Here is a 22,341-nt window from a genome sequence, read left to right as displayed (position 1 = left end):
AACGCCAAGAGCGTAGACGGGGCCCCGCCTCCCCGCCCCTCCGCGCCGGGCTGCGGGGCGCGCGGCGTACGCAGTTGGCGCAGGGATGGCGCGGCGCTCCGGAAGCGGCGGGCGGGGATGAGTGTGCGGTTTTGAGGGAGGCGGCTGGTTCCGGCCCCGCGGGGAGGCACGGGCGGCAGCCATGAGCTACGACCGCGCCATCACCGTCTTCTCCCCGGACGGGCACCTCTTCCAGGTGGAGTACGCCCAGGAGGCGGTGAAGAAGGGCTCCACCGCGGTGAGTGAGCGCAGGGCGGGGGGGGGCGGCCGGGCCGGGCCGGGCCGGCGGGGCTCGCTGTGAGGGAAGGCCCGGGATGCGGCCTGCCCCTCGCCGCGCTCCCCGGCCTGCCGGGCCCACGGCACGAGTGGCGCCGGCCTTGCGGGGAAGGGTGGTCGGGGGCGGGGAGCGTGATCTGCCTCCGGAGAGGTGCCCCGAGGCCGCAGCAGCGGCGTTCGGGCTAAACACGGGATTTATGGAGCTGCCTTAAAAATCGCCGTTTTCCTCAGAGCGCAAGGCGCGCTGCCTGTGAAGCTCGGGCTCCGTTTCAGGCCGTTACTGTGGCTTTGGCGGGGGGGTGCTGGAGGTTTTTGCATCGAGACGCGGAACGTGCGGCCCGGTGCTGGCGGGTCCCGGGCGGCCATGGCGCTCCTCGGCCCGCAGCCCCCGGGCCGCGCCGGCGGGGCCGCCCCCTGCCCCGCTGCGGGAGCGGAGCTGCCGGGCACCCGCAGCAGGGCAGCGAGCTCCTTCGTTGTTCTGCGAAATGCGGATTCCCGGTGGGGTGGGAAGCCTGTCAGGAAAGGCATGTAGAAGGAGCTGTCTGGCTCCGAGCTTCCCGTTGTCCCAAGCTTTTGCTCAATGAAGGGTTTTTTCATTTGGGGGCGGGGGGAAAAGTATTAATTCCCAAATAACAAAATACCTGGAAGAACATTTATTGCCTTTGGGATAGGAATAAATGAAAGAAGACTTAGTGCCAGATAGGCTCTTTTTTTGTCTTTTTTCCAGAAGTGAAAAATACTGTAAAAGTAGTACTAACATCTAATATAATCTACCTCTGTCTGGTCGAGCAGTTGGTTGAGTTTAATGTTTTCGGAAACATCTGTAACACAATAACAGCGGGGGCCACTCCATAAGAAAAAAATATTCCCATCACCCTATGAGAAGCAGTGGGAATGCGTGTGAAAGGCCAACTTTTTTTTTCCCCCCTCCCTGATGTTGGAGAAGGTATATTCAAAGTACGAATTAGGACATTAAGGAAACAACCTACTGACAGGCTGCTTGTAGATTTTGCTTGGTCTAATCTTACGTGTTTTGGGTTCTGACTTGAGCAATACCAGTGGACTAGTTGTAGTGGTAGTTTTGTTGTTGATCCCACTTCTGTGGCTGCAGAAACACAAATGCTGGTATCGGGGAAAACACAGGTGGTAAGAGAAGTGGGAATATCTCTCTTGGGAGCCGTACGGATTTAAATTGGTATAAGCTGATTATGAAACTGCACCCTGGAATCTAATGCAATTTTTGTTGCATCAGTCCTCCTCCAGTTTGTGGCAATAGGCAATCAAATACTGACTTCAAGTTGGAATCATGCTTACAACATGGGGTTGTTGTGTGTGCTTGTTTTTTTCTACTCATTTCAGTGAAGTCTGCAACTGCTGGGTTTTTGGGGCCTAGCTTAACTTTTTTCTTTTTCTCTTAATGCATTGAAGGTTGGAGTAAGAGGGAAAGATATTGTTGTTCTTGGTGTGGAAAAGAAGTCTGTGGCAAAACTTCAGGATGAAAGAACTGTGCGGAAGATCTGTGCTCTCGATGACAATGTCTGCATGGCTTTTGCAGGTATATGATCCCTTCGGGGTTTTTGGCAGTTACTGGAGCACCTGTGGGTATGTTTATGGATTCTGAGAACATAAAATACTTAGCGCGACTGGCTGAGGACTGTGGGAAAGGAGTGTATTTCTACGGTTGCTTATTCTTTTTTAAATAAGAGTAGCCTACTGTATGGATAAATATAGAGAGCGAGCCAGTGATCTAATGAGAGGAAATAAGTGTTGAAGTTAATAAGGTCCTCTAGGTTTAATGTGAGGATGAAGACTGAGAACTGATGTGTCATTGGCACAGGTACACATATACGCTGTTTAAATACATGTATTTACATTTTTCTGTGTATTTAGTTAATATGTTTTATATATTATATATAAAATACTTAATATGTATCACAGGAGCTATAAGAGACATTTGTCAGTTACGGGGACCTTTTCCCACATGCGTCAAGCCAAAAAAGCTAAATTTTGCAGTCTTGAATAAAACAAAGAAAAATCTCCTCTGTTCTAGTTCAAAAGACTCCTCCTGAATAAACAGCTCTGGATTTGAAGTGTAAATACTCTAGTTCCACATTCTTTCTGTTCCAAATGCCTTCATTTCCATTGTTCAAATCTTACACAGGAGGCGTGAAAGTTAAAGAAAACGACATAAATTGGGAGAAAACGTATTTCAGAAGGTTTCTTCTCTCTTCAAGTAGTTTAGAATCTTTGTGTCAGTGTTAGTAATGCTTTAAGGGGAGATCTGATTTAACCGGCAAAAATAATGGGGTTTAGATTTGGTGCGCAGGAGTGATAGGCTCAGCTACTTCTGCTGCCTTGCTGCCTTAGCTAAGGGTTGTGATATGTGCAGGTGGGTTCACAAGCTTAAAGAAAAGTTCTCGAATAAACCAAAGCTGTCAGTTGACATCATGTCGCTAAAAAGTAAAATAAGAAATAAGAAATAAGAAATAAGTTTCTCTAATTTTTTTTTCAAAGGGTCATACTCATTTTTGTCAACTAACATCATGCTGCTCTAGCCTCATCAACTAGACAAGATTTGCTGCGCAGATAAAGCTGGCTTATAGTTAGGGGTCTGCATACGAAATAAAACCAACACGTGTGAGAATTGAGATTGCTTTGCTAATTTGCTGTTGGATGGAACGCTGTCAGTCTGTCAGTAATATTCCGCTTACCTGGGTCAGAATTGCATGTGTTACCTTACTCACAAACACGAAAGTTGTGAACTGAATCCTCTCCTTATTTTGGTACATTAGCTTCTTTCTGTTGCCTTAAAAATGCTGTTCTTGCCCAGCAAACCTGAGAAAGTGGGATCTCTCATTTGCTTTTTTCAGTGCTGTTGACGCTGACCTTGTGAGCCTGTTGGGGCAAGACTAGTTGTTTTACTTGTGCATGCTGTACGAAGCATGAAGCTGAGAATACGCTGTCATTTCAGGGCTGACGGCTGATGCCAGAATAGTTATAAATAGAGCTCGTGTGGAGTGTCAAAGCCACAGACTCACAGTGGAGGATCCTGTCACCGTGGAGTACATCACGCGTTACATCGCTAGTCTGAAGCAGGTATGTGGGACCGCACAGAGATGCTTAAAATACGTCCTGGTGAACTGAGCCTGTGAAGTGTCTGTCCTGGCCTTGTTCTACTCAGCTGGTAAAAATCAGCGTAACAAAACACATTGCGGGTGTTCATTGGAAATAGGGATGTAGTAATAGAAAAGGAGGATTGATTATTGTTTGGGCTTTTTTTCCACAGGTGAAGAAATTAATTAGTATTTGTAAGGACTGCATAACTACATTTGTGATATCTTTAGGAACACTCTGCTAATCGATAGCTCTAATTCACTCTCCTAACAATGGTGCTGTGTTATTGTCAAAACGTCTTCATGGCTCCTGTTCGTTTTCCCTCGTACTAAGCCATTGCAGGGAGGGGTAAGAGGGCAGCAAATCCGTGCAGTACTTAATATATTTTACATCTGGTATTCATGAATTTAAAATGAATTACAGTGTCAAAATAGGCCCAACTGCATTCTGTGATAAAATTACTGATTTGCCAGTGTATTAAACTGATTTTCAGCAACTAGTGGGGATTAGAAAGTCTTAGTTACACACAGACATGTTTTAGTACAGCGCTGATGATAATTGTGTAATTCTTGTAACGATCCCTGGCCTGCCAGAGCAGAATACCACTTTCCAAAGTTCCGCTGCGTTCCTTTACAGTAATCTCACGTTTGTGTCTCATTCCGGCACATTCCTGATTTCTCTCAAACTGTAACAAACCACGAATCTCACGCAGTATTCCCGCTGCGTACCGCTGCTGGCGTCAGGCCTCCTCGATCGTGGGCACTTCTGGTGTGTGACGTGGCGACGGCTTTGCTAAGCCGGTGTCAGCAGGAGGGCTGCGACACGGGCTTTCCTCCAGCCGGCTCGTGGCCGCAGAGGGTGCCGTGCTTTCTAACGGAATGGTTGCAAATCGTTGGTGAAAACTGACTTCGTGTTCAGGTGCCATCATCCTCTTCTTGGCTTCCCAAGCATCCTTGTCAAAGCAGAGCGCTGCGCCTGGGCTCGCAGGCTGGGCGTGCTCTGCCTCTCAGCGCCGCCCAGCCGAGAGGGATCCTTCCCGGCAGCTGTAATCGTGCAGCAAACTTCAGTGGGTGTCGGGAACAGGGGTTGAACAATAACCGCCTCTTACTTGCCTTGCTTGTGGTCTCCTGTAAGACACGGAATCCTAACTTCAACCGGTAGATTGGTAAGAGAGCCCGCTAAAAATATTTCTGGTGCCTCTTCTGGTTGGAATTTCTACGCTGTCTGCTTTCCCCTCTAAAAGTGTTTTTCGAACGGCTTCTGAAATAAGTGTCTCTTCTTTCTGATCAGAGGTACACACAGAGCAACGGCCGCAGACCTTTTGGTATCTCTGCTCTCATCGTGGGATTTGACTTTGATGGAACCCCCCGGCTGTACCAGACCGATCCCTCTGGTACATACCACGCTTGGAAGGTGAGGTGATTCTGTCTCTTGTGGAGAAGTAACGAAATATTTGTGAGTTTATGTCTCCTTTAAAGAGAGACTGCTGTGGAAAGGAGATCTCATTGGCCAGGGGATGCTGGCTCACAGCTGCAAAAATCCTTAATGGTCACATTTACTGAGAATGGCAGTCTGCAGTTCAGCTTTCCTGGGGAGACGTTGTCCTGTTTTCCAAAAAACCACCTGTGCCTGACAGGTGACTTTTGTGTGACATTTGGGCAGTAACCTGTTCGGTCTCCTGAAAAATACACGGTGATCACAGAACAGTTTCAGATTACATAATTGCGCAACTCTTATTTCTTGCTTATTCTGTAAATGAAGTCTTTTCTGAACTTCCATTCTGAACTACCTTTTTTCCCCTCGATGTTTCCAGGCTAACGCCATTGGCAGAGGAGCCAAATCTGTGCGTGAATTTCTGGAGAAAAACTACACCGATGAAGCCATTGAAACGGATGATCTCACCATCAAACTTGTCATCAAGGCTCTTCTTGAGGTGAGTCTTGTTTCAAATCCCTTGTGTGACTTCTCACTGTACGTCCGGATTAACCTCGTAAACGTGAGTACGTTTGCTTTCCCGTGACGCGCACGAGGATTTTCTGTGAAAGGATCTGTGAAAACTCTTCGTCGTAGCCCATACGTGTGGGAGTAAACTCAAGGTTGAGAATATTCCAGGTACCGGTTTCTGTAGCTTACACAGAAGAACTCAGTAGCAGTTCTCTGAGGAGGAAAACAGACTTCAGTTCTGGGCGTAAAAACAAACGCACCAACGATGTGCTAAACCATATGCAGAATGTTGTGCTTTTTTATCGAAGTTTAAGATACAGAAAATAGCAAAAGCCAGATGGTGGAAACGAGGTGTTCTTCGCCAGCCACCGAGCGCGCTGACGCCAGAGGGAAGACCCTTATTATTTGAGAGTTAGACTGCTGCTGGAGTTGAGAGCTTAGAGCCAATGAGCGAAATACTCCCACCCCTCTCTTCTCCGAAGAAGGCCCGGAACGGGGTGTTAGAATTAATGAACGGACGCGCTCCTAATGCCTGCCTCTAACTCCCGTTAAGGTCGTGCAGTCTGGTGGGAAGAACATCGAGCTGGCGGTTATGAGGCGAGAACAGCCGCTGAAGGTGAGGGCTTTGTTTTGCTTTTCTCCGATACCCGTCCTTGTTGGTCTGCCTTAGCTTCCAGCCCTTAATCTCGCATTCTGCCCTGGCAAATACTTCTGCCGATTATCAGTGGCCAAGGAACGCTGTTGTGTCTGCTCTGTAAATACCAGTTAACTTTCCCTGTCAGAACTGGAATTGCTTAAACAAAAGCCACTAAGTTGTGTCTCGAGGGTCACCTGTGTTTGTGTTTTAGATCCTAAACCCTGAAGAAATTGAGAAGTATGTTGCTGAAATTGAAAAAGAAAAGGAAGAAAATGAAAAGAAGAAACAGAAGAAAACATCATGATGAATGAAATGCAACTGCTTAGCTGCTGCTTTTTAATTCAAGTGCTGGGTTGTTCTGTATATTCAACATGTAGGCATTCCACTTACTCATACTGTGCCCCTCTTGAGACCTACAATAAACCTACTGATTTTTTTTTTAAAGCTGTTATTTTAAAAGAGATCTGTCTTGGATTTTAATTACCTGGGCTTGTTTGGTTGGCTACAAAACAGCAGTTGTGACCCATTAAAGAACAAAGACTTTGCCTTTTTTTCCTTGGACACTTCAGATGGTTTAATGATTCTCTCCCACACTCAGTTGTTAGCTGGTTGTTTTTTGTTTTTTTTTTTAGTAGCTGTCTCAAGTGTTGTGTTATGACCTCAACAGAACATAACTAAGACAGAATTATGCTTTTTCTTCCCTAACAACCATCTTCAAGTGTAGGGGCCTGGCCGTAAGCCTGGCGCTGCCCGCGAAGGGCGGCGCGGAGGTGTCGGGGGTCGCGTTTTGGGAGGCCAGCAGGAGCAGGGAGCGTTGCGGGGGGCTCCTCGCAGCGGAGGGGTGGGACGCGGTGCATGATTCATCGGGTTCAGAATAAAGCGTTGCTGTTGTGATCGCCCACTAGGGGATTTATAGCCCAGTCGCTTCCTAACGCTAAAAATAACCACACCAAATGTTACATACAGCAGCTGAACCATAAAGCTCGGGTCCAGGGTCCAGTTTCTCCTTTTGCATTTACCCTCACGCTGCTTCCTCCGTGCCCCTTACCCACGGGAGCTGGGTTTAGCTCTACTTCTGGCAGAGCCTGTTTGGTCCCGGTCCCAGCGCCAGTGTGAGCCACTTCTCCCTTCCCTTCGGCCCCGGGAGATCGCTCGGGTGCCGCAGGGGGCACGGAGAGCTGCTGCTGCACGCCACAGCCACGTTGCTCTCGAGAGGCAGGATCTGCGTGTTAACGTGGATAACGTAATAAACTTAGAAATAGATGAACTTGAGGGTGGCAGGTGACAACGGCGTACTGCGATGGTGTAAAACTGGCCCAAAGGGGCTGGGAGGAGGGCGTTTGTTTCAGAGAGGTATTTGCCTTGTGGCACCTCCACGCTGCGGTGCTGGCCGTTGAAAAGCTCTTTCCAGCTGACTCATCTGCGGTCAGTGTCTCTGCCCTGCGCGGCGGCTGGCAGGACCGCTCGCGGGACGGCTCTCCCTTTGCCACATGGAGAGGGGGGAAAGGGGCAGGAGGCCCTGCTCCGGCTGCCGCTGGCCCAGAGGGGCTCGAACCACGGCGGGTACGGAACAGCGGGGCCTCCCGTCCCTCACGCAGCGGTGAACAGGACTGACACCGGCCCTGTCCTCCTCCCCGTCTCCATGTTAAAAATTGTACTTTTTATTGCTGGGGCCTTGCTTATCTTTCAGCACAACCCTGAAGTTAAGCACAACAACAAAAGGCTTTGTCCGTCCTGTCTGTATTCCTAAGGGCATCTCTGCTCCGGCTTTCAGGGAAGGGGAAGTTGGGCACCCGTGGCTGCGCTGCTTGACAGTGGCTTTTCCCACCTCAGCCTCGGGCCTCTCCCGCCCACAGCCCTGACCCGCAGGACCCAGCACCTGCTTGCAATAGCAATAGGTGCCACGCGATTGTCGCATTTCCCTGTTTCTATCCATGAAAGCAGCTCCTCAGCCTGCTGTTGACAGCTAGCGCGCGGTTTTACAGGCCTAAAGCTGGAAGGGCCCCAGGACCCTGCAGGAGGGAGCTTGGCTACAGCACCCCCACCCCAGGGCCCCTCAGCCCTCACGCTCCCCAGCTGCGCGCAGCACAGCGCGGCTGCGTCCGAGCACTGTGAAGCAGGGTGTGGGCAGAGCATCGCAGCGGAATCAAGGACAGGAAAGCTGCAGGACGCTCCTTCAGCCCACAGAAGCGAGCTGCTGGGATACAGGGGCCGTTCCTTTATCAGTCCTTGGCGCGGAATTTCGCAGCTACAAGAGCTGTGTTTGGTTCCTCACCTAAGTCGCCACCATCCTCCCCTCCTGTGGGGAATCCCCCCCCGGAAGCCGACAGGGCTGCAGCAGAGCCCCCGGCTGCCCCAGGTCGCAGGGGAACAAGCGCTCCTGCGGGAGCAGAGCTGGCGCTTCGCTAGCCCAGGGGCCGAGCCGCAGCCGTCAGCCCCCCACACCAGAGTGAGCCAGGCACCGTGCCCAGCGCCGAGAGGCTAAGGCACATCCCTGGTACAGCAACTTCAGGGGTGGCAGTAGGAACGCCTGGGTCGTGTGTTAGAGCGGAGGCTTTCTGTAGGAACAAGGGGAATTGCTGCCTTCAAATAACGGCATCCTTACGCAGAAGTTAATGACGATGCCTCGTTTTGCCACAGCCACCTCAGACGGTCAGCTGACTCCGGCAGCGCAATGCCACCCTCGCACTCAATGTCACGCTGGCTGTTTTGCCAGTGGAGAAATTGGAGGCTTGCAGCAGCTTCCAAGGAAGCTGTTTGAGCACGCACCGTTTGGCTGGTACGAGCCCATTTGTGGCTGCTGCCCCAGCAGTGCTGCCACCCAAAACAAGCTCCAGTTAAGCCCCGCCAGCCCAGGGACCGGGGCTGCGCCAGGCACTGGGAGGCGCCCACTGAGGGGGCCTGGGCAGCGGGAACGCTGATCGCACCCACTCCTCACCAGGAGGCTGGAACAGAGGAGCTCGGGAACAGAACAAGGGCTCAGTGCCTGCGTTGGGGTTTTTAAGCCCGTTTCAAATGCCGTGTAACGCTTTCCAGCGCGGTTTTCTCTGGCCTAGGTGTGAGCGCTGCTAGGAGAGGCACGGGAGAAGCTGTATGGGCCGACGTCACCGAGCTATGTACAGACCAAAGTAGGAGGGAAACATGAAACATTTACATGTTTATTATAATTACAATTTACATTACCCCAAAAGAGCAGCCCCACTGCTATGTTCTAATTCTTCGCAATGAAGTCCTACAAAAATAAATCCAAGCTTTTACAGTAACCTAGGTCAATGCATAACTAAAAAATTCTAGCTATGTAAGGGGTTCAGTCATCAAGGTGCTTTTTCAACAGATTTCCCTACCAACCGAAGAAGGGACACATGCCTATAGCAATTTACCCCACTTACTCATGCAAACAAATGTAACCCCCCTCCCAGCCCCTCTCCCCACATACAGATTTTTAAAAACAAAAGAAAAACAACTAAACTATTTACAGTAGGGAGGGTATAGAGAGAACAAATTTAACATGCCCATCTGTTAAGCTTCATTATATGGACTCCCAAACCTAGTTTAATGAAAACATTCCATAGTGTTCCACCACAGCCTACTAGTGTACAGAGAACTGTTTGCGTTTGGCACTGCCCACGAGCGAGGCACAAACCGAGGCAGGCGGCAGAGCTTCGGGTCTCCTTCCCAGCCAGCCAACTGCTGCCAAAACCTCTCCGTTCCGAGCGCACGAGCGGAGACGCTTGCGGCTCCTGTCCCACGAGGGCACAGCGCGCTGTCCCCCCGCGCTGCCCCGACCCCGTAAGGAGCTCCGAGCCCCCGAGGAGCGCCCAGCACCCTTCAGCTCGAGGGAGAGTCACGCTTCTGTGTAAACCTGCAGCACCTCCACGTTAGTACCAGCCGACAAACAGTTGTACATTTACGCTACTACATGATCAACAATCCAGTACTCCCAAGTGACAATATACATAACTCCTCAGCACCAGGAATCCGTTCTTCCAGATACCAAGTGCTACTCCACACCTGCTGCTGAGAACAGCGAGACCAGCAGCACCAAAGAATCCATTTGGCTACTCAGAACAAACAAATAATAGCTGGTTTATTTCAAGTGAGCTTTGGTTCCATGTTAAAACAACATGATTTATCTTCTTCAGGGTTCAGAAAAGGAGTCTGACTTTAAGCTTAGACTATAGCAGCCTTTGAGAGACCCAGAAAGAAGAACCATGTACGTTAGTCTGCACTTAAAAAAAAAAAAAACGGAACACAAACAAAAAAGACACCCTGAAGAAGGTACCCCTGAACACATTCCCTCTTCCAAAGGATATTCCAGCTGACAGTTGCTGGTCCAAAACAAGTCCAGAATATAAGCAGTAGTACATGAAGTTCTGTTGCTTGAGCTGAGACAGTAAACAATATGAACCATTTTCCCACAACAGTGCAGCAGTTGGTGGTTTTCTTTCTATATACAGTTTCATCCTCTCGGGAGAGATGTTAGAACCTGTTCAAGAAAAAGAGGTAGAATTAGATTTGGTATTACAGGGATCTTCTTCCAAGAAAAAGAAAATCAGCAAAGTTCACACCCATGTACCAACTGAAATGCGGAGCTAGAGCCTGAGCTCAGCCAAGCAGCTCTTGCTTTCTCAGCCAGGCGGCTAGCCCGAGACATCAGCGGAACAGTCAACACGTTAAAACCGCTCATATTTCCTTCTACCGCATCCAATGATACATCAGATACAATAAGGAACAGTTCTTGATACATCCATGAGATGCAAAAGAGGTTGCACAGACAGCTCAGGGAAGGAGTAAGAGACAAACCTGGCTCAGAGAGAGTATTTATTCTTGCTAAAAAAAACTTGCCTCTGAAGTTACACTCTGCCAGTACCAGCTCTGTGAGTGGTCTGGTTTCGCCTTGCTGCTCCGCTGCCCCTTCCGCCTCGAAATCCACCATGAAAGCTGCGGCCACGAAGGAACCGTCCAGACACTCCGAATGTCTCTGTATTGAGCTTCCTTTCTTCAGCCCACGTGGTACGCCTGGAACTGAACAAGACTGCATTCAGATTGAACGTTAAATAACCACCAACTCCCTTAGCTAGGAAGCTTCAAGCACCCTATTCTGTTGAACTGCACTGCAACAAGGACAAGCTGCAGCGTACACACGCTCACTAACTCAATTCCTTGCTAAGCGTGGACTTGGAAGTGGCAGCTGTTGGCTTCTGTAAGCTACTTTCATACTGAAAAACTAACGATGGGCCTAGAAAAGGGCTGGACAGGGTCTCACTAGCATTTCAAACTGTCTTGTTTTCTTGAAAAACAAACTCTTGATTCCATAGAAGCCTCTGCAGAAGCCTGGGAAACCCTGTCGCACCTGAGGTTCAGCAGACTGCTGCTGAGGTAGCTCCACAGCCCCAGCGTGTTCCTTGCTCAGCAGAGCCTGCCTAGCCCTGGACACCGTACAGCGGGCACTTGGAGGGAAGCAGAAACGTTTCCAAGGGAATTTCACATACTGACACTTCACCAGGCAGTTGGCAACATCAGTGTCAGCAGCAAAAGATGAAGCTTTCTTTTAATATTCCCAACATTTAATTTAATGCATTTCCTCAGACAGACCTGACCTCCTCTCCGCCCAAGCTCCAGGCTTAGCTTGCTCCCGTCTGTGACTTGCGCCATCCTCAGCACAGCATGACCCTGATGCCTCCTCCCACAAATGATAAGCAATTTGTTTAAAATCAATGGGTTCAAAGTCAGTACTGGGAAACAGAACTGGAAATTCCTGTACGATAGTTTAGGCACGTGTATCAGTATCAGCTGAAATCCTTGCTTTTTGTTTGATCCCACTGCCTGAAGCTTGGTTCATATCACTCGTGAGCCACCAAATGTACGGCAATACTCCCTTCTAAAGACTGTTCTGCTAACTTTCTTGCATTCTAAGATTTTTAAAGAATTAAACCATGTGACATAGATTATGTCTAGAATTCTATGCCTAAAATTGCATTAAAAAGGCAAGAAATACTCACCTAGATTTCAGTTCTGAAGAAATGTTGTCAAAGAAAGACTTGGATTTATCATAATAGCAGTTGGGTCCCAGAAGATCCTCCTCTGCTTTACCGTCATTGTTTTGAGTTGCCACTCCAGGGTCCCCTTTTTCTTCCCCCGTCTCTGCTTTGTCATCTGAAGATAATAAAACGTATTACACTTCCTTGATGCATACTGAAGAGCCATCTGTTCTCTTGCTCCCTCAAACAAGATTTGAGATGCTGCCACATGTAATCATGCAGTTTCTCAGAACAAGTTTGTCTATGCAGTGTTTACTACTAGCTCAGCAATTCATATTTAATGAAGTCACAAACCTTTAAAGTTTAGTTTCTTCTTGAATTCTTTATCAAGTTCCTCTCTGTTGAATTGTGCATTTGCACTTTCAAAGTCAAAGTCGCCTTCAAACTTTATTGTATTTTCCTTCACAGTAGCTGGTCTGTTTTGTCCCCTAGAACGGTTTCTGGTTCTCCTGTTTCCTGAAAGCAGGAGAGTTTAAACACTTGGTAATGCACAGGGAGGTTAAATGACTTGCTCAAGACCAGAGGAAACCGGGGTTACAACTCAGGAGTTTCTGGCTTCCAGTCCTGCGGTTAGGCCACACCTCTTTGAAAGAAATTTCTGAACTTGGCTGTAGAAGACATATTACAGCAATACTTTAACTTTCTGAACAGCATTCCTGGATGTCAGTCTTACCGTTAACACAGAGTATACCCAACTTTCCTTCCAGTGTGAGGAGAGGAAATCAGAGCAAGTACTACACCAAGAAAAGCTGAGAGAAGTGGGGAAAGCTTATCTTTTCTGGCTGCTATTCATCTGCAAGCATGGTAGACAAACAGTCTACAAACCTGTCATGATGGTGAAGAGGAACAGGTCACTGGTTTCAGAAAATCCACCCAAGACTCATCTACCCACAAAAGGAGCTTGTACTTTGTGTAGCTTCTGGTTTCCAACTGAGAAGCCATCAACTCCTTTTTGGAGAAGCTATAACCCCTTCTACAGTGCTGCCCTCAGGCAAATTAATTTGAAGACTGGAGAGTCTGAAGTTTTGTTTCATGCCTTTTCTCATTTCACTTGTGCAGAAATCTCTGTCTGAATTAATTTAACTTTCTTTTGACCTGTGCTTAAACTGCAGTCTTGAGATAAGACCTCTGCTCTAGGGAAGTGAGGGCTCCATAGTTTCTCTCAGTAACAAGAGCTCTGGAAATCCTTAAAACAGGCTGCCCTTCCCAGTAAAATACTTCCAGTTTCAGAGAAATCTAGTTGCTGCTGCCAACTCATAGCATCAGTTTGTATAACATACCTTCAGGTTTCTAGAAAAAGACACTAGAATTCCGTCCCTGGAATGTTCTGAACTTCTGTGACTCCAGAATCTATTTGAGCATCTCTGGATGCCCAAAGCCTTATCAAGCTTTATTCTGCTCTCAATCTTCTGTCCAATAATCCCTCACCGAAATTAACAATATTTGCCTTTATAGGCTAATGCGACTGTTTAGTGTCAGGTTAACCTACCAGATCTTCTCCTTTGAGGTCTTCTGTTTTCATCGTTCACCTGTCCTTGGGTTGGCACAGGTGCTGCCTGAACTGTATCTACTGAATAAGAAGGATAAACTTAATAAAAGAGCACAAGAACAAAACTGAAAACAGTTTAGTCTTGCTATGCACCTTTGAAGAATGCTTCAGAACAGCACTTTAAAGATGAAGTGGTGCGTACATACCATTTGTCTTACTGTTGCCCTGTGGAACCTGCCGTCCATTGCGCTGAACCCCTGGAGTTACTTTCACTGGGGGTGGCTTTTGTGAATTCATGTTGTCAACTGGGCCAGTCTGAACAGCCTGCTCTACCATGGGGCTTTTGCGGACTGGGTGAACAGAAGGAAAGCCAGCACCTGGAAAAAATCCCAATGACTAAGTGCCTCTCAGAAAACGTGCCAACACTATGCAAACCCTACCCACTTCTATGGAGAAACCATTTTGTCAAGAATTACTCAAAGCCTTGAGTGTTTAGCATTACACGCTATGTTTAAGTGGCATATACACTAGGTAAGGCATTACTGCCACTCAAGTCGTGGCTCTCAAATCCAGAGCCTTAAAATCAGGAAATCTACCCATTTATTTCTTAAGTCAACTTAGACACAACATTAGATAAGCTAGCCAGGTCAGTCTCTTCGACAGTTTATAGTAAAATGTAATTTCTAGGTGTATCCTTGATTATACAGGATTTTACTTTACACGATACTTCAAATCTGAAGCAAAAATCCACCATTTTGAAACTGCTCAAGAAAGCTTCCCCAACTTTGTCAAAAAAGATTTGCTGCAAAAGCTTAAACACCTCAACTATATCCCATTTTGTAAGCCGCTTTTAGCAGTCCTTCAACTTCACTGCTTATTGTTAGCTTTCAGACAAAGAAAACCTGAAACCAGACCAGGATCTCAAAGTTACCCTTTTAAATTCCTTCTTGGTCAAGGCCAAAGTGTTACCAAGACTTCTGTTGCTCTTCCATCCAGGCTTATTTATTCACACTACAAAACATGTAAATACTTTTCATGGTTTGGTATACCTTACACCAATTATATTAAAAAGTGACAGTCTTCAGAAGAAACACTGCATTCTAGATTTAATTAGAAGTTTTGGAGTACTATAGGTTTATGTAGTTATGCATAAGAACTGCTTGGAAGCGAACTTTAAGAATATACTGAATATACTTTAAGAGCAAGAAAAGTGAAAAGCTGAAGAGTACACGGAAACCAAGCCACTGACGCTTCTGGGTCACCCAAGTCCACATGAGAGACACCCAGTAGGGAACATCATGCAGCTTCCCAGCTAATGTACACCTGGAAAACTTGCAAGGAAGACAAACGTATCCTAAGGATTATTCAGTAGGAGAAAGCTGCTGTGCAAGTTCAACATGAGAAAGTTTCAAAGCTTAGCCAGAATATTGAGAAAGTATGTACAGATAGATGGCCAAAACCAGAGAGTAAGTAAAAACAGTTTCATGCCAACACAAGCATACATGCTTAAGTTAAAAACAGATGAAACTAATTACCATGTTTAAATGCAGGCTGCACCTGGTCTCTCTGCTCTGAGGATGGTCAGTCTAGTATCTCTACTCAACCTCCTTTAGAAGTTTCACACACAGAAGCAAGCACCCAGAACTATGTTATCTCAGCTTACCACAACTCAAATTGCTTACTGTTAGTCATGCTTTACTAATCGGGAGTCTTGACAAGGTACTATGCCCCATCATGCATGAAATCTATCCTGATATTTCCTCAATTACAGCAATACTCCTGAATTTTCTATTAGCCTATGTCTCTAACAGCAAGGCCACCCGCAATTTAAGCAGTGTGCTCGGCTTTCCAGGAAAGACTAATAATTCCTCGCCCAGTCTCTAAAGTGACATGTTCCTGGACAGGATGCAGCACATCAACATCCCTCAACCTCAGCCCTCTCCTGATACTTACACAAGAGGATCCGCTGTCCTGTACTTTTTCTTTCTCCTGTCTCTCTAATTGATACTTCTAGGACAGGAAGAATACTTCATGTAATGAAAGGCAAAAATAGCTGAAAACAAACTAGTTCTACTAGCATTACCCATATAAGTACTATCATTCTAGGAGGGGTTAACAAGAACAGAGTGTTTGCAAGTGCCATGCAGTTCTTCCAAATATTTGGAGTCCTCAAACTGCTGTTACCCTTGGAAGAGAGCTGATGGGGCTCTGAAGACATGTCAGGCTCTGAAACAGGTTGTGGAGACGGAGAAGAACTAGGGCTGGAAGCAGCTGCTGATGCTGGAGGGCTTACCAATTTCTCTAAAGAGATAGAGGGAAGAAGAGAAAGCAAAGATATACGGATAAGATACCAGGTAGTGAAACATCTGAAGGACTTGGAAAGAGATACAAGAATCTCTAGAACAGCATTAGAGCAGCTTATTTACAGTCCTCTCTGGGAATACAAGTGCTTTTTACATGTGATGTATGTGTAAGGTACATCAGGTTAGAAATTAACCGGCCTCAACTGTTAGGTATTCACATCACTTTCAGAAAGAAACTTTAGCTATTTAGTTTGTTTGTTTCTTTCTTGTGAGTCTGTGTGCATGTGTAAGTGAAACGCAGGCCTCCTTGCAATAAGATCATTGCACAAAGTCGTTAACTACTTATTCACTGCTTGCTGCAGCCTGATGCTTGGCAAGGAATTCAATATTAGTTACGGTTACTTGGTTTCACAGTAGCTGCATACAAGGACCATACCTTTATTCTAGCAAGTAAAGTTTTTACTTACCTAAACCTAACGAAGCTGCATACTGCTGGCTAAGTAAAGAGCTGGCAGCAAGCTGGCTGTAAGGTGGCATACCTCTAAACGGGCTGTAAGGCACATGTGGCTGAAAGGATGATGTAGAGGCAGAGCCCAGTGAAGACTGTAACAAGACAAAGCACATTTCCATTTACAGTGTCCAGAAGTCAACTTGCTTTGGCAGTGATTCTCTACTTCATGTACAGCATTACTAAAGCTTAAGTAAATACTGAGAAGGGTTAGTTTACCTTTTTACGATTTTCCTGCATTCTCCGCTAGATAAACTAGCTCTGGCTTTTGTTGACTGAAGTCTTTAATGCTGCTATTTTAAACGTTACAACAAAATTCAGGATGCTTCAATCTGAAGATTCCTGGAGACACTTACTGGCCTTCATTTTCGTAAGTTTATACCAAAATCAAGTCTTTCATCACCAATGTTTTATCATAGCTTTTGATCAATACTTCAGGCTAACTTACTTGAACAATGGCAGGATCTTGTGGCAGAGTATGTTGAGCTTTTGGAGGTTCACAGACAGTGATGTCTTTGATGTCGCTTCCTCGAAAAATAATGTATTCATAGATTTCTTCTCTTGGAGGAGCAGGTCTGTCTGTGGGCCGGTCTTCAGTACCAAAAGATCGCACTTTAGCATTAGAAAGATTACTATTAGTCCAGTATTACCACTGCAGCATTGTTTAAGTTCAGATTTATGCAATTAAAAAGTACTCTTGTAGTACTTGCCAAAAGTAACGACAACAAAAGGTTACCTCCAGAACCCTGAATCTCCTTATCGCACACATCTGTTCCTTCAAATGCCAACTTTTTCAGCAGCCTGTATAAACAGTTTTGTTTACATCAAGCTGTGAAGGTAAAGACCATAGCCCAGCTGGAGTGAAGACTCCTACTGCAAAACCGAGGACTTCCCCACAGTGCTATACTGCCATATTCCCCCTCCCTCTCCAGCCCCGTCCTATGTAAGCATTCAGCTTGAGACAACTGCAACAGACCACAGGAGAGGCCCGTGAAGCAGTAGGGGAAAAATCTTAGAAGGCTTTAGAGCTCAAAGTTGCACCTTTGGTTTCATATATTTATTATACAGATAGAGGTAGAGTTTTATCAATGACAAGAGCTTCCTATTAAAATTCTCTCTGTGCCACTGGTTTTATGATTAATATCCACTGACTACAAGGCAAGCTTTTAGTGATAAATCCAAAACCTCAGTGCCTACTGAAGCTTTACTGAGTCCCAGCTATCACAACACTTGAGCGGGTACTAACCAGTGATGTTGCACATTAGAGTGGGGAAAAAAGCTGCAGTTGACTGTGGGGCAGCTACCAGGTGGAAGCATAAATTAATTTGAGCCATTAAAAAGAGGAAGAGGTCAGACTCAGACTTACTGGACTGTTAGTGCAGGAAAATAGGTAGCATAGTTACATCAGACACCGACATACAAAAGCGTGAAATTTCAGCCACAAGTTGCAGAAGCTCATCGAGTTTCCTAGTCTAGTTGTTTTCTGTCTTTGTGAGGCTTTGCCAGTTCAGATAAGCACCAGCATGTACTGGTTTGATGTATGCTTTCTCCCAGTAGAAGAATTCTGTATTGGAGTTGCATCAATTGCTTCTAACAGGTTACCACAGAAGTACTCAACCTCTCTGCCAGGACATGCCACAATTCCTGCAGCACCTTTACAAAATTACATCCTTAACAGACCTTTCACAAGCCCCTGCCATCTCACAGTCTGTGGTCATGTGCCAGCCAGCTGCCATGCCCACTGCACAGCTGGAAAGATATAAGCACAGACAGCCCTGTCACATGGATGACAGGGGACACCACAGCTTCCCCAGAAAAAGGGCAGCAAAAAGGTGGATCCGCTCAATCCCAGTGTTCAGCATCCCCGGTATACTACACTGTTACTAACTAGGAGTGCTGACAGTTGTGGACAGGGCTACTCATCAAGAGTCCTGTTCTCGGAGATGAAAAGCTGTATCCAGGTGGTTCCTCCCACCAAGCAGCAGTCAGTGCTGCAAGCGGTCTTCATCTCTCTTCAACACGTATGTCAGCTCCCAAGGAGCAGTAAGCTCCGGGTACAGCAGGTCAATGCCAAACTTTGTCCCTGTCACACCGATGGTGTTTAGCACCTCAGCTTACACCTAACTGGAAGGGAATCTTAACTGCTGCAAGGACAAGCTGTCAGTCACTTCCTTTGAATGACAGTCTTCTGTTAGTTCCTAGGGTATATAACCTCGCCAAGTTATTTTAGACCTCCAGCTGCTGTTTGATCATATTACAGCTGTAACCTAGTCAACTAGCAGCAGATTATAAACTGAAAGCAATGCTTGTGGCCTTTTAGACATGAACCGTACCACTGATATCCCTGCTCAAGATTAGATTATTACAGCACACAGCTCATGGCGAGACATCTTGAAGCTACTCAGGGACTACTGCAGAATCCCATGGCTAGCTTGGAAAGCACCGCATCTTCTCTGAGCACTGGGATCAGCCTGTCAGCTTCCACGGGGAGAAACACATGACCTGCAAAGCCCAAAGCTGTCCAGGCAGCCTCTCCGTTGGCCGGTCCCAAGGTTTCTAACTAAAAAGGTGGGAAACTATGTCCTTGTTGTAGACAAAAACAGCAGCGAGGGCATTTGAAAGGGCTCTGGGAGTCAAGCATGCCTGCCCCTGCATTTGAAATGTTTAACGGTTTCTGGCACATCACAAAGCACAGCTTTAAGGCTCTGCAGAGGTCCGAAGGGCTGTCTCCATGAAGTTACATGACTATTGTTTACAGATGAACAGGAAATCAATCCTACACCACGCTGCAGCTAGTGCTTTACCATACAGTTTGTATTGACGTGTGGGGCTCTGTTGAGCTAGACCTCTGAAGGGTCAGGATGCCCAACAAGAGTGACTGGATGTCTGGAAAGCAGAGCTTGCGTGGATAGTTGTTGCTCAAAAACTCCAGTTTCTTCAGACTTCTACAGAAGGGGGAGTAAGTTTCTGGTGTTCACTGCCAACAGGACAGTAATAGGCTTAAACTGCCTTTGTTTGCAATTTAAGTTTAGCATCTACCAAGACAGAAAACTTTCTTGCAGTGCTTAATTAAGCATGTGGAATCTCCTTATCTAGTGTTTAACATATTGTGCATGTGTTGAGATATAACAGGAACCAAATACAAATCAATTGAAGTTAGCCCTGCTTTGAGAAAGAGGCTGAACCAGATTCCTTCCTAAGGTCTCTTTCAATCTGAATTTTTTTTTTATCACTTGGAGGATAAAAATTAAAGAGAATAGCACTTAAATTACATACTGAAGTTGTCTGAGCCTTAAACAGTGGCATCTAGGGCTTAATAATAATTTACTAGCTATGTGGACAACTTCAACTGCATGTCAGTAGTTCATGGTTCTTCTAACCCTTCAGAGATCAAGTTTTTCAAACTGCTGTCCCTCCTAAGCACAGGGTTGATATTGCTGTCACTGACTTCAACATTATTGCTATGTTCATAATTCTGACACTAATTTTGATATAAAGTCTCTAAATTTAAAAAAGCCCTCTGAGCTAAAATGAAAAGCAGGGTTTGTACTGCGAAGTTTATAGAGCAGCACTTTAAGTGGGGAAAAACGTATTCTCCGTCTATTGTAACAACTACTTCTTAGGCATTCCAGTTCATCAAAACTGAACACTAAGAGACCAATAAATACAAGAACTGCCAGAAATCTTATACAGAGCATGTACTTTCTCACACCATAAAGCACTTTAATCACATATGCCTTTGAAACACACCACTTAAGCTCTGAAGTGGCAAGTGCTATGTGGAAGGCAGAACTATGTGAGAAACCATTTCTACTTGCTGCTGGGTAAAGGTGAAGACCTCCCTGCACATACAGCAAAGGAATTGCATCCTTCCTGCAACCTCTCAACTACTTTGAGTGGAATACTAACATAGATAGCTCCATTTATACATTTAAACAAACAGCTATGTCCCTAGAGAAAACTCTATTTGTGAAAACTCACATTTTTAACTTCAGAATACGCACTAATACGTGTCAAATACTCATGTCCAACATCACATAAACATCATTATACTGAATAAAGAGTGGCACAGGCTGCCTTGAGGATAGCTGAGAACCAGGCAAGTCAGCGTCACGTGCCAGCAGATAGTCTTTCAAAACAAAAGATGTTTGGTTTGTGGACAATCCTGATGGGCTGCTGAAGGCAATGAAGAAGGTGTGCACTTCCCAGAACAGGGAAGGACAAAACTCAGGGAAAGAAAAAGCTGATGCGCATTAGCTAGAGGAGCCAAGCTGGACACTAAAAGCAGTACAAAATCTTGTTTGAGAGACTACACAAGACAGGACAGGTTTTTCTGAGAGTAAATATGGGAGCTCCCAGCACAGGTGACAACTGAATCCAAATGACACCACTTAAGCAGAAGATAAAGATCACTATTTCTACAGAGAAACGATGCAAAACCTCGATGAGCAGCCTGCGAGGTAGGAAGAGCCAGACCCACGGGCAGATACCCCACAGCACTCTGGACGTGAGCTCTCACCCTCTTCACCTGACCAGAGTCCAGTTATTGATCACGAAAGGAACAAAGACACATCAGCAGCAACGCTGTTTTCCCCAACACTGGCCTGGGGCCCTGCTCAAGCCAAGCACCCAGACGCTGCCAGGCGTAGAGACGGGAGAAGGGAACCAAACCATGAACGGCGATGCAGACCGTCACCTTCCTGGCTCTGACAATAGCAAGAGGAGCCAGCGTGGCTGGCAGCTCTTCTTCTCTTCAGGGGACTGGGAACTTCGCCTGAAAACCAAGGGCTCCCCAGCATCCCGGGCCCTGCCCGCCCCGCCGGGGCGGCACAGCAAGCCCCCGCCACGGCCCCGGCCCGTCCCCGCGTGGCGGAGCGGCCTCCCAAATGCTGACTCACGGAAAGCCAGCAGCGCCGAAGCCACGGGGCTCCAACCCCGCCGCCCCCCGCCGGCTCCCCGCACCCCCTCGGGGCGGGCGGGCTCCGGCCGCCGTGCGCCCAGGCCGGGCTCATTGTTCAGGGGACGGAGGCGGCGGGCGAGGCGGGCGGGCCCCCCGCGTCCCCTCAGCGAGCGCCGGGCCGCGGCGACGGCGCCAGAGCCAGCTTAGGCCCGACCCCCCCCCCCTCCCCGGGAGGGCCCCGCCGCGCCGCCTCACCCTTGGCCAGCGCCACGGTTGAGTTCTCGGTGTCGATGGTGTAGAGGATGCCCTCATAGCGGATCTGCGCCTTGGAGATCAGGCTGATCTTGCTGCCGATGTAGGGGGTCCCCGAACTCATGGCGGCGGCGGCGCTGGGCCGGGCCGAGGGGAGGGAGGAGGCCGCGCGGGTCGCCGCACCGCCGCGCGGAGCCGCCGCGCCCGCCCACGCACACTGCGGAGCCGGGAGCCCCGCCGCGCCCGCCTTATATAGGGCGGAGGGAGACGGGCGGGGGGGCGCGGGCCGGGGGCGTGCTGCGGCCCCTCCGCGCATGCGCCGCCGCCGCCCGCTATTGACCAGACGGGAGACGGGGTCAGACGCGGAGGGGAGGGGGGGGGGGGGGGAAAGCCCGGAGCCTGCCTCACGTGACCAGCCCAGGCGAGGGTGCCACGTGCGCTGCGGGCGGGGCGGGGCGGGGCGGAGCGAGGCGGGGCGGGGCGGGGCGAGGCGAGACGAGAGCTGGCGCCCTTCCCTTCCCGCGCTGCACCGCAGCGGCGGCTGAGGCGAGAGCGGGGGGCGGGCCCCGCCCGGCGGCGGGGAGCGGCAGGGCGCCGCCGCGCTGCTGGCAGAGGCGAGCCGCGGGTCGCTGCCCGCTCACCCGTGTCGCAGAGATTTTTGTCACGTAATGCGGGGGGGTCGCCTCCCCCGCACATCCCCCCCTGCCGAGCCGGTCTATGAGGGAAGCTTTTCCCGCCCTGAGAGCCGCCTCACCTCACCCCGCTCTCCGCCAGGCCCCCCCGGGGTTCTGCAGCAGAGAGGCTGCTCCAAGGCTTCCCGCCGGCGCCAGCTGCTTCA

At 48.1% G+C, this 22,341-nt stretch overlaps 2 protein-coding genes across 7 annotated transcripts; one reads left to right on the top strand and one right to left on the bottom strand.

Annotated features, from left to right (window-relative positions):
* Nucleotides 1-35: 35 nt before the first annotated feature.
* PSMA7 (proteasome 20S subunit alpha 7) lies at nt 36-6,571 on the top strand. Its single transcript, XM_087749778.1, has 7 exons — nt 36-277; nt 1,744-1,870; nt 3,287-3,411; nt 4,720-4,842; nt 5,243-5,362; nt 5,927-5,989; nt 6,222-6,571. The coding sequence occupies exons 1-7, from the start codon at nt 182-184 to the stop codon at nt 6,312-6,314; spliced, it is 747 nt and encodes a 248-aa protein (XP_087605904.1). The 5' UTR covers nt 36-181; the 3' UTR covers nt 6,315-6,571.
* A 2,568-nt stretch (nt 6,572-9,139) lies between these two features.
* LSM14B (LSM family member 14B) lies at nt 9,140-21,852 on the bottom strand. 6 transcript variants are annotated; one of them, XM_087750185.1, is made up of 11 exons: nt 21,507-21,847; nt 16,800-16,963; nt 16,311-16,446; nt 15,725-15,841; nt 15,494-15,550; nt 13,747-13,917; nt 13,541-13,618; nt 12,346-12,507; nt 12,013-12,166; nt 10,856-11,035; nt 9,140-10,496 (listed from the first exon to the last, which is right to left on the bottom strand). In XM_087750185.1, the coding sequence occupies exons 1-10, from the start codon at nt 21,817-21,819 to the stop codon at nt 10,864-10,866; spliced, it is 1,524 nt and encodes a 507-aa protein (XP_087606311.1). In that variant the 5' UTR covers nt 21,820-21,847; the 3' UTR covers nt 9,140-10,496; nt 10,856-10,863. The 6 variants fall into 6 exon arrangements, with proteins under 6 accessions (XP_087606311.1, XP_087606310.1, XP_087606312.1 ...); XM_087750184.1 differs by having other exon boundaries at nt 13,541-13,621; nt 21,507-21,845; XM_087750186.1 differs by lacking the exon at nt 15,494-15,550 and having other exon boundaries at nt 13,541-13,621; nt 21,507-21,844.
* Nucleotides 21,853-22,341: the final 489 nt, after the last annotated feature.

The sequence above is a fragment of the Nipponia nippon genome, unplaced genomic scaffold, assembly GCF_047370975.1.
Source record: "Nipponia nippon isolate SJK-2023a ecotype South Korea unplaced genomic scaffold, ASM4737097v1 scaffold_13, whole genome shotgun sequence".
In the NCBI taxonomy this organism is placed as follows: domain Eukaryota; kingdom Metazoa; phylum Chordata; class Aves; order Pelecaniformes; family Threskiornithidae; genus Nipponia; species Nipponia nippon.
This window is presented reverse-complemented; position numbering and strand designations above follow the sequence as displayed.

What these genes read in the sequence shown, in the direction of transcription:
- LSM14B (XM_087750184.1), bottom strand. Translation starts at nt 21,819, where the DNA reads ATGCGCGGAGGGGCCGCAGCACGCCCCCGGCCCGCGCCCCCCCGCCCG. An exon ending in TGCAGCTTCGTTAGGTTTAG is followed by an intron (nt 15,842 to 16,310) that starts GTAAGTAAAAAC and finishes CTATCTCTTTAG; the next exon opens with AGAAATTGGTAAGCCCTCCA. An exon ending in GAAGAAACTAAACTTTAAAG is followed by an intron (nt 12,167 to 12,345) that starts GTTTGTGACTTC and finishes TATTATCTTCAG; the next exon opens with ATGACAAAGCAGAGACGGGG.
- PSMA7 (XM_087749778.1), top strand. Translation starts at nt 182, where the DNA reads ATGAGCTACGACCGCGCCATCACCGTCTTCTCCCCGGACGGGCACCTC. An exon ending in TGTCTGCATGGCTTTTGCAG is followed by an intron (nt 1,871 to 3,286) that starts GTATATGATCCC and finishes CTGTCATTTCAG; the next exon opens with GGCTGACGGCTGATGCCAGA. An exon ending in ACATCGCTAGTCTGAAGCAG is followed by an intron (nt 3,412 to 4,719) that starts GTATGTGGGACC and finishes CTTTCTGATCAG; the next exon opens with AGGTACACACAGAGCAACGG.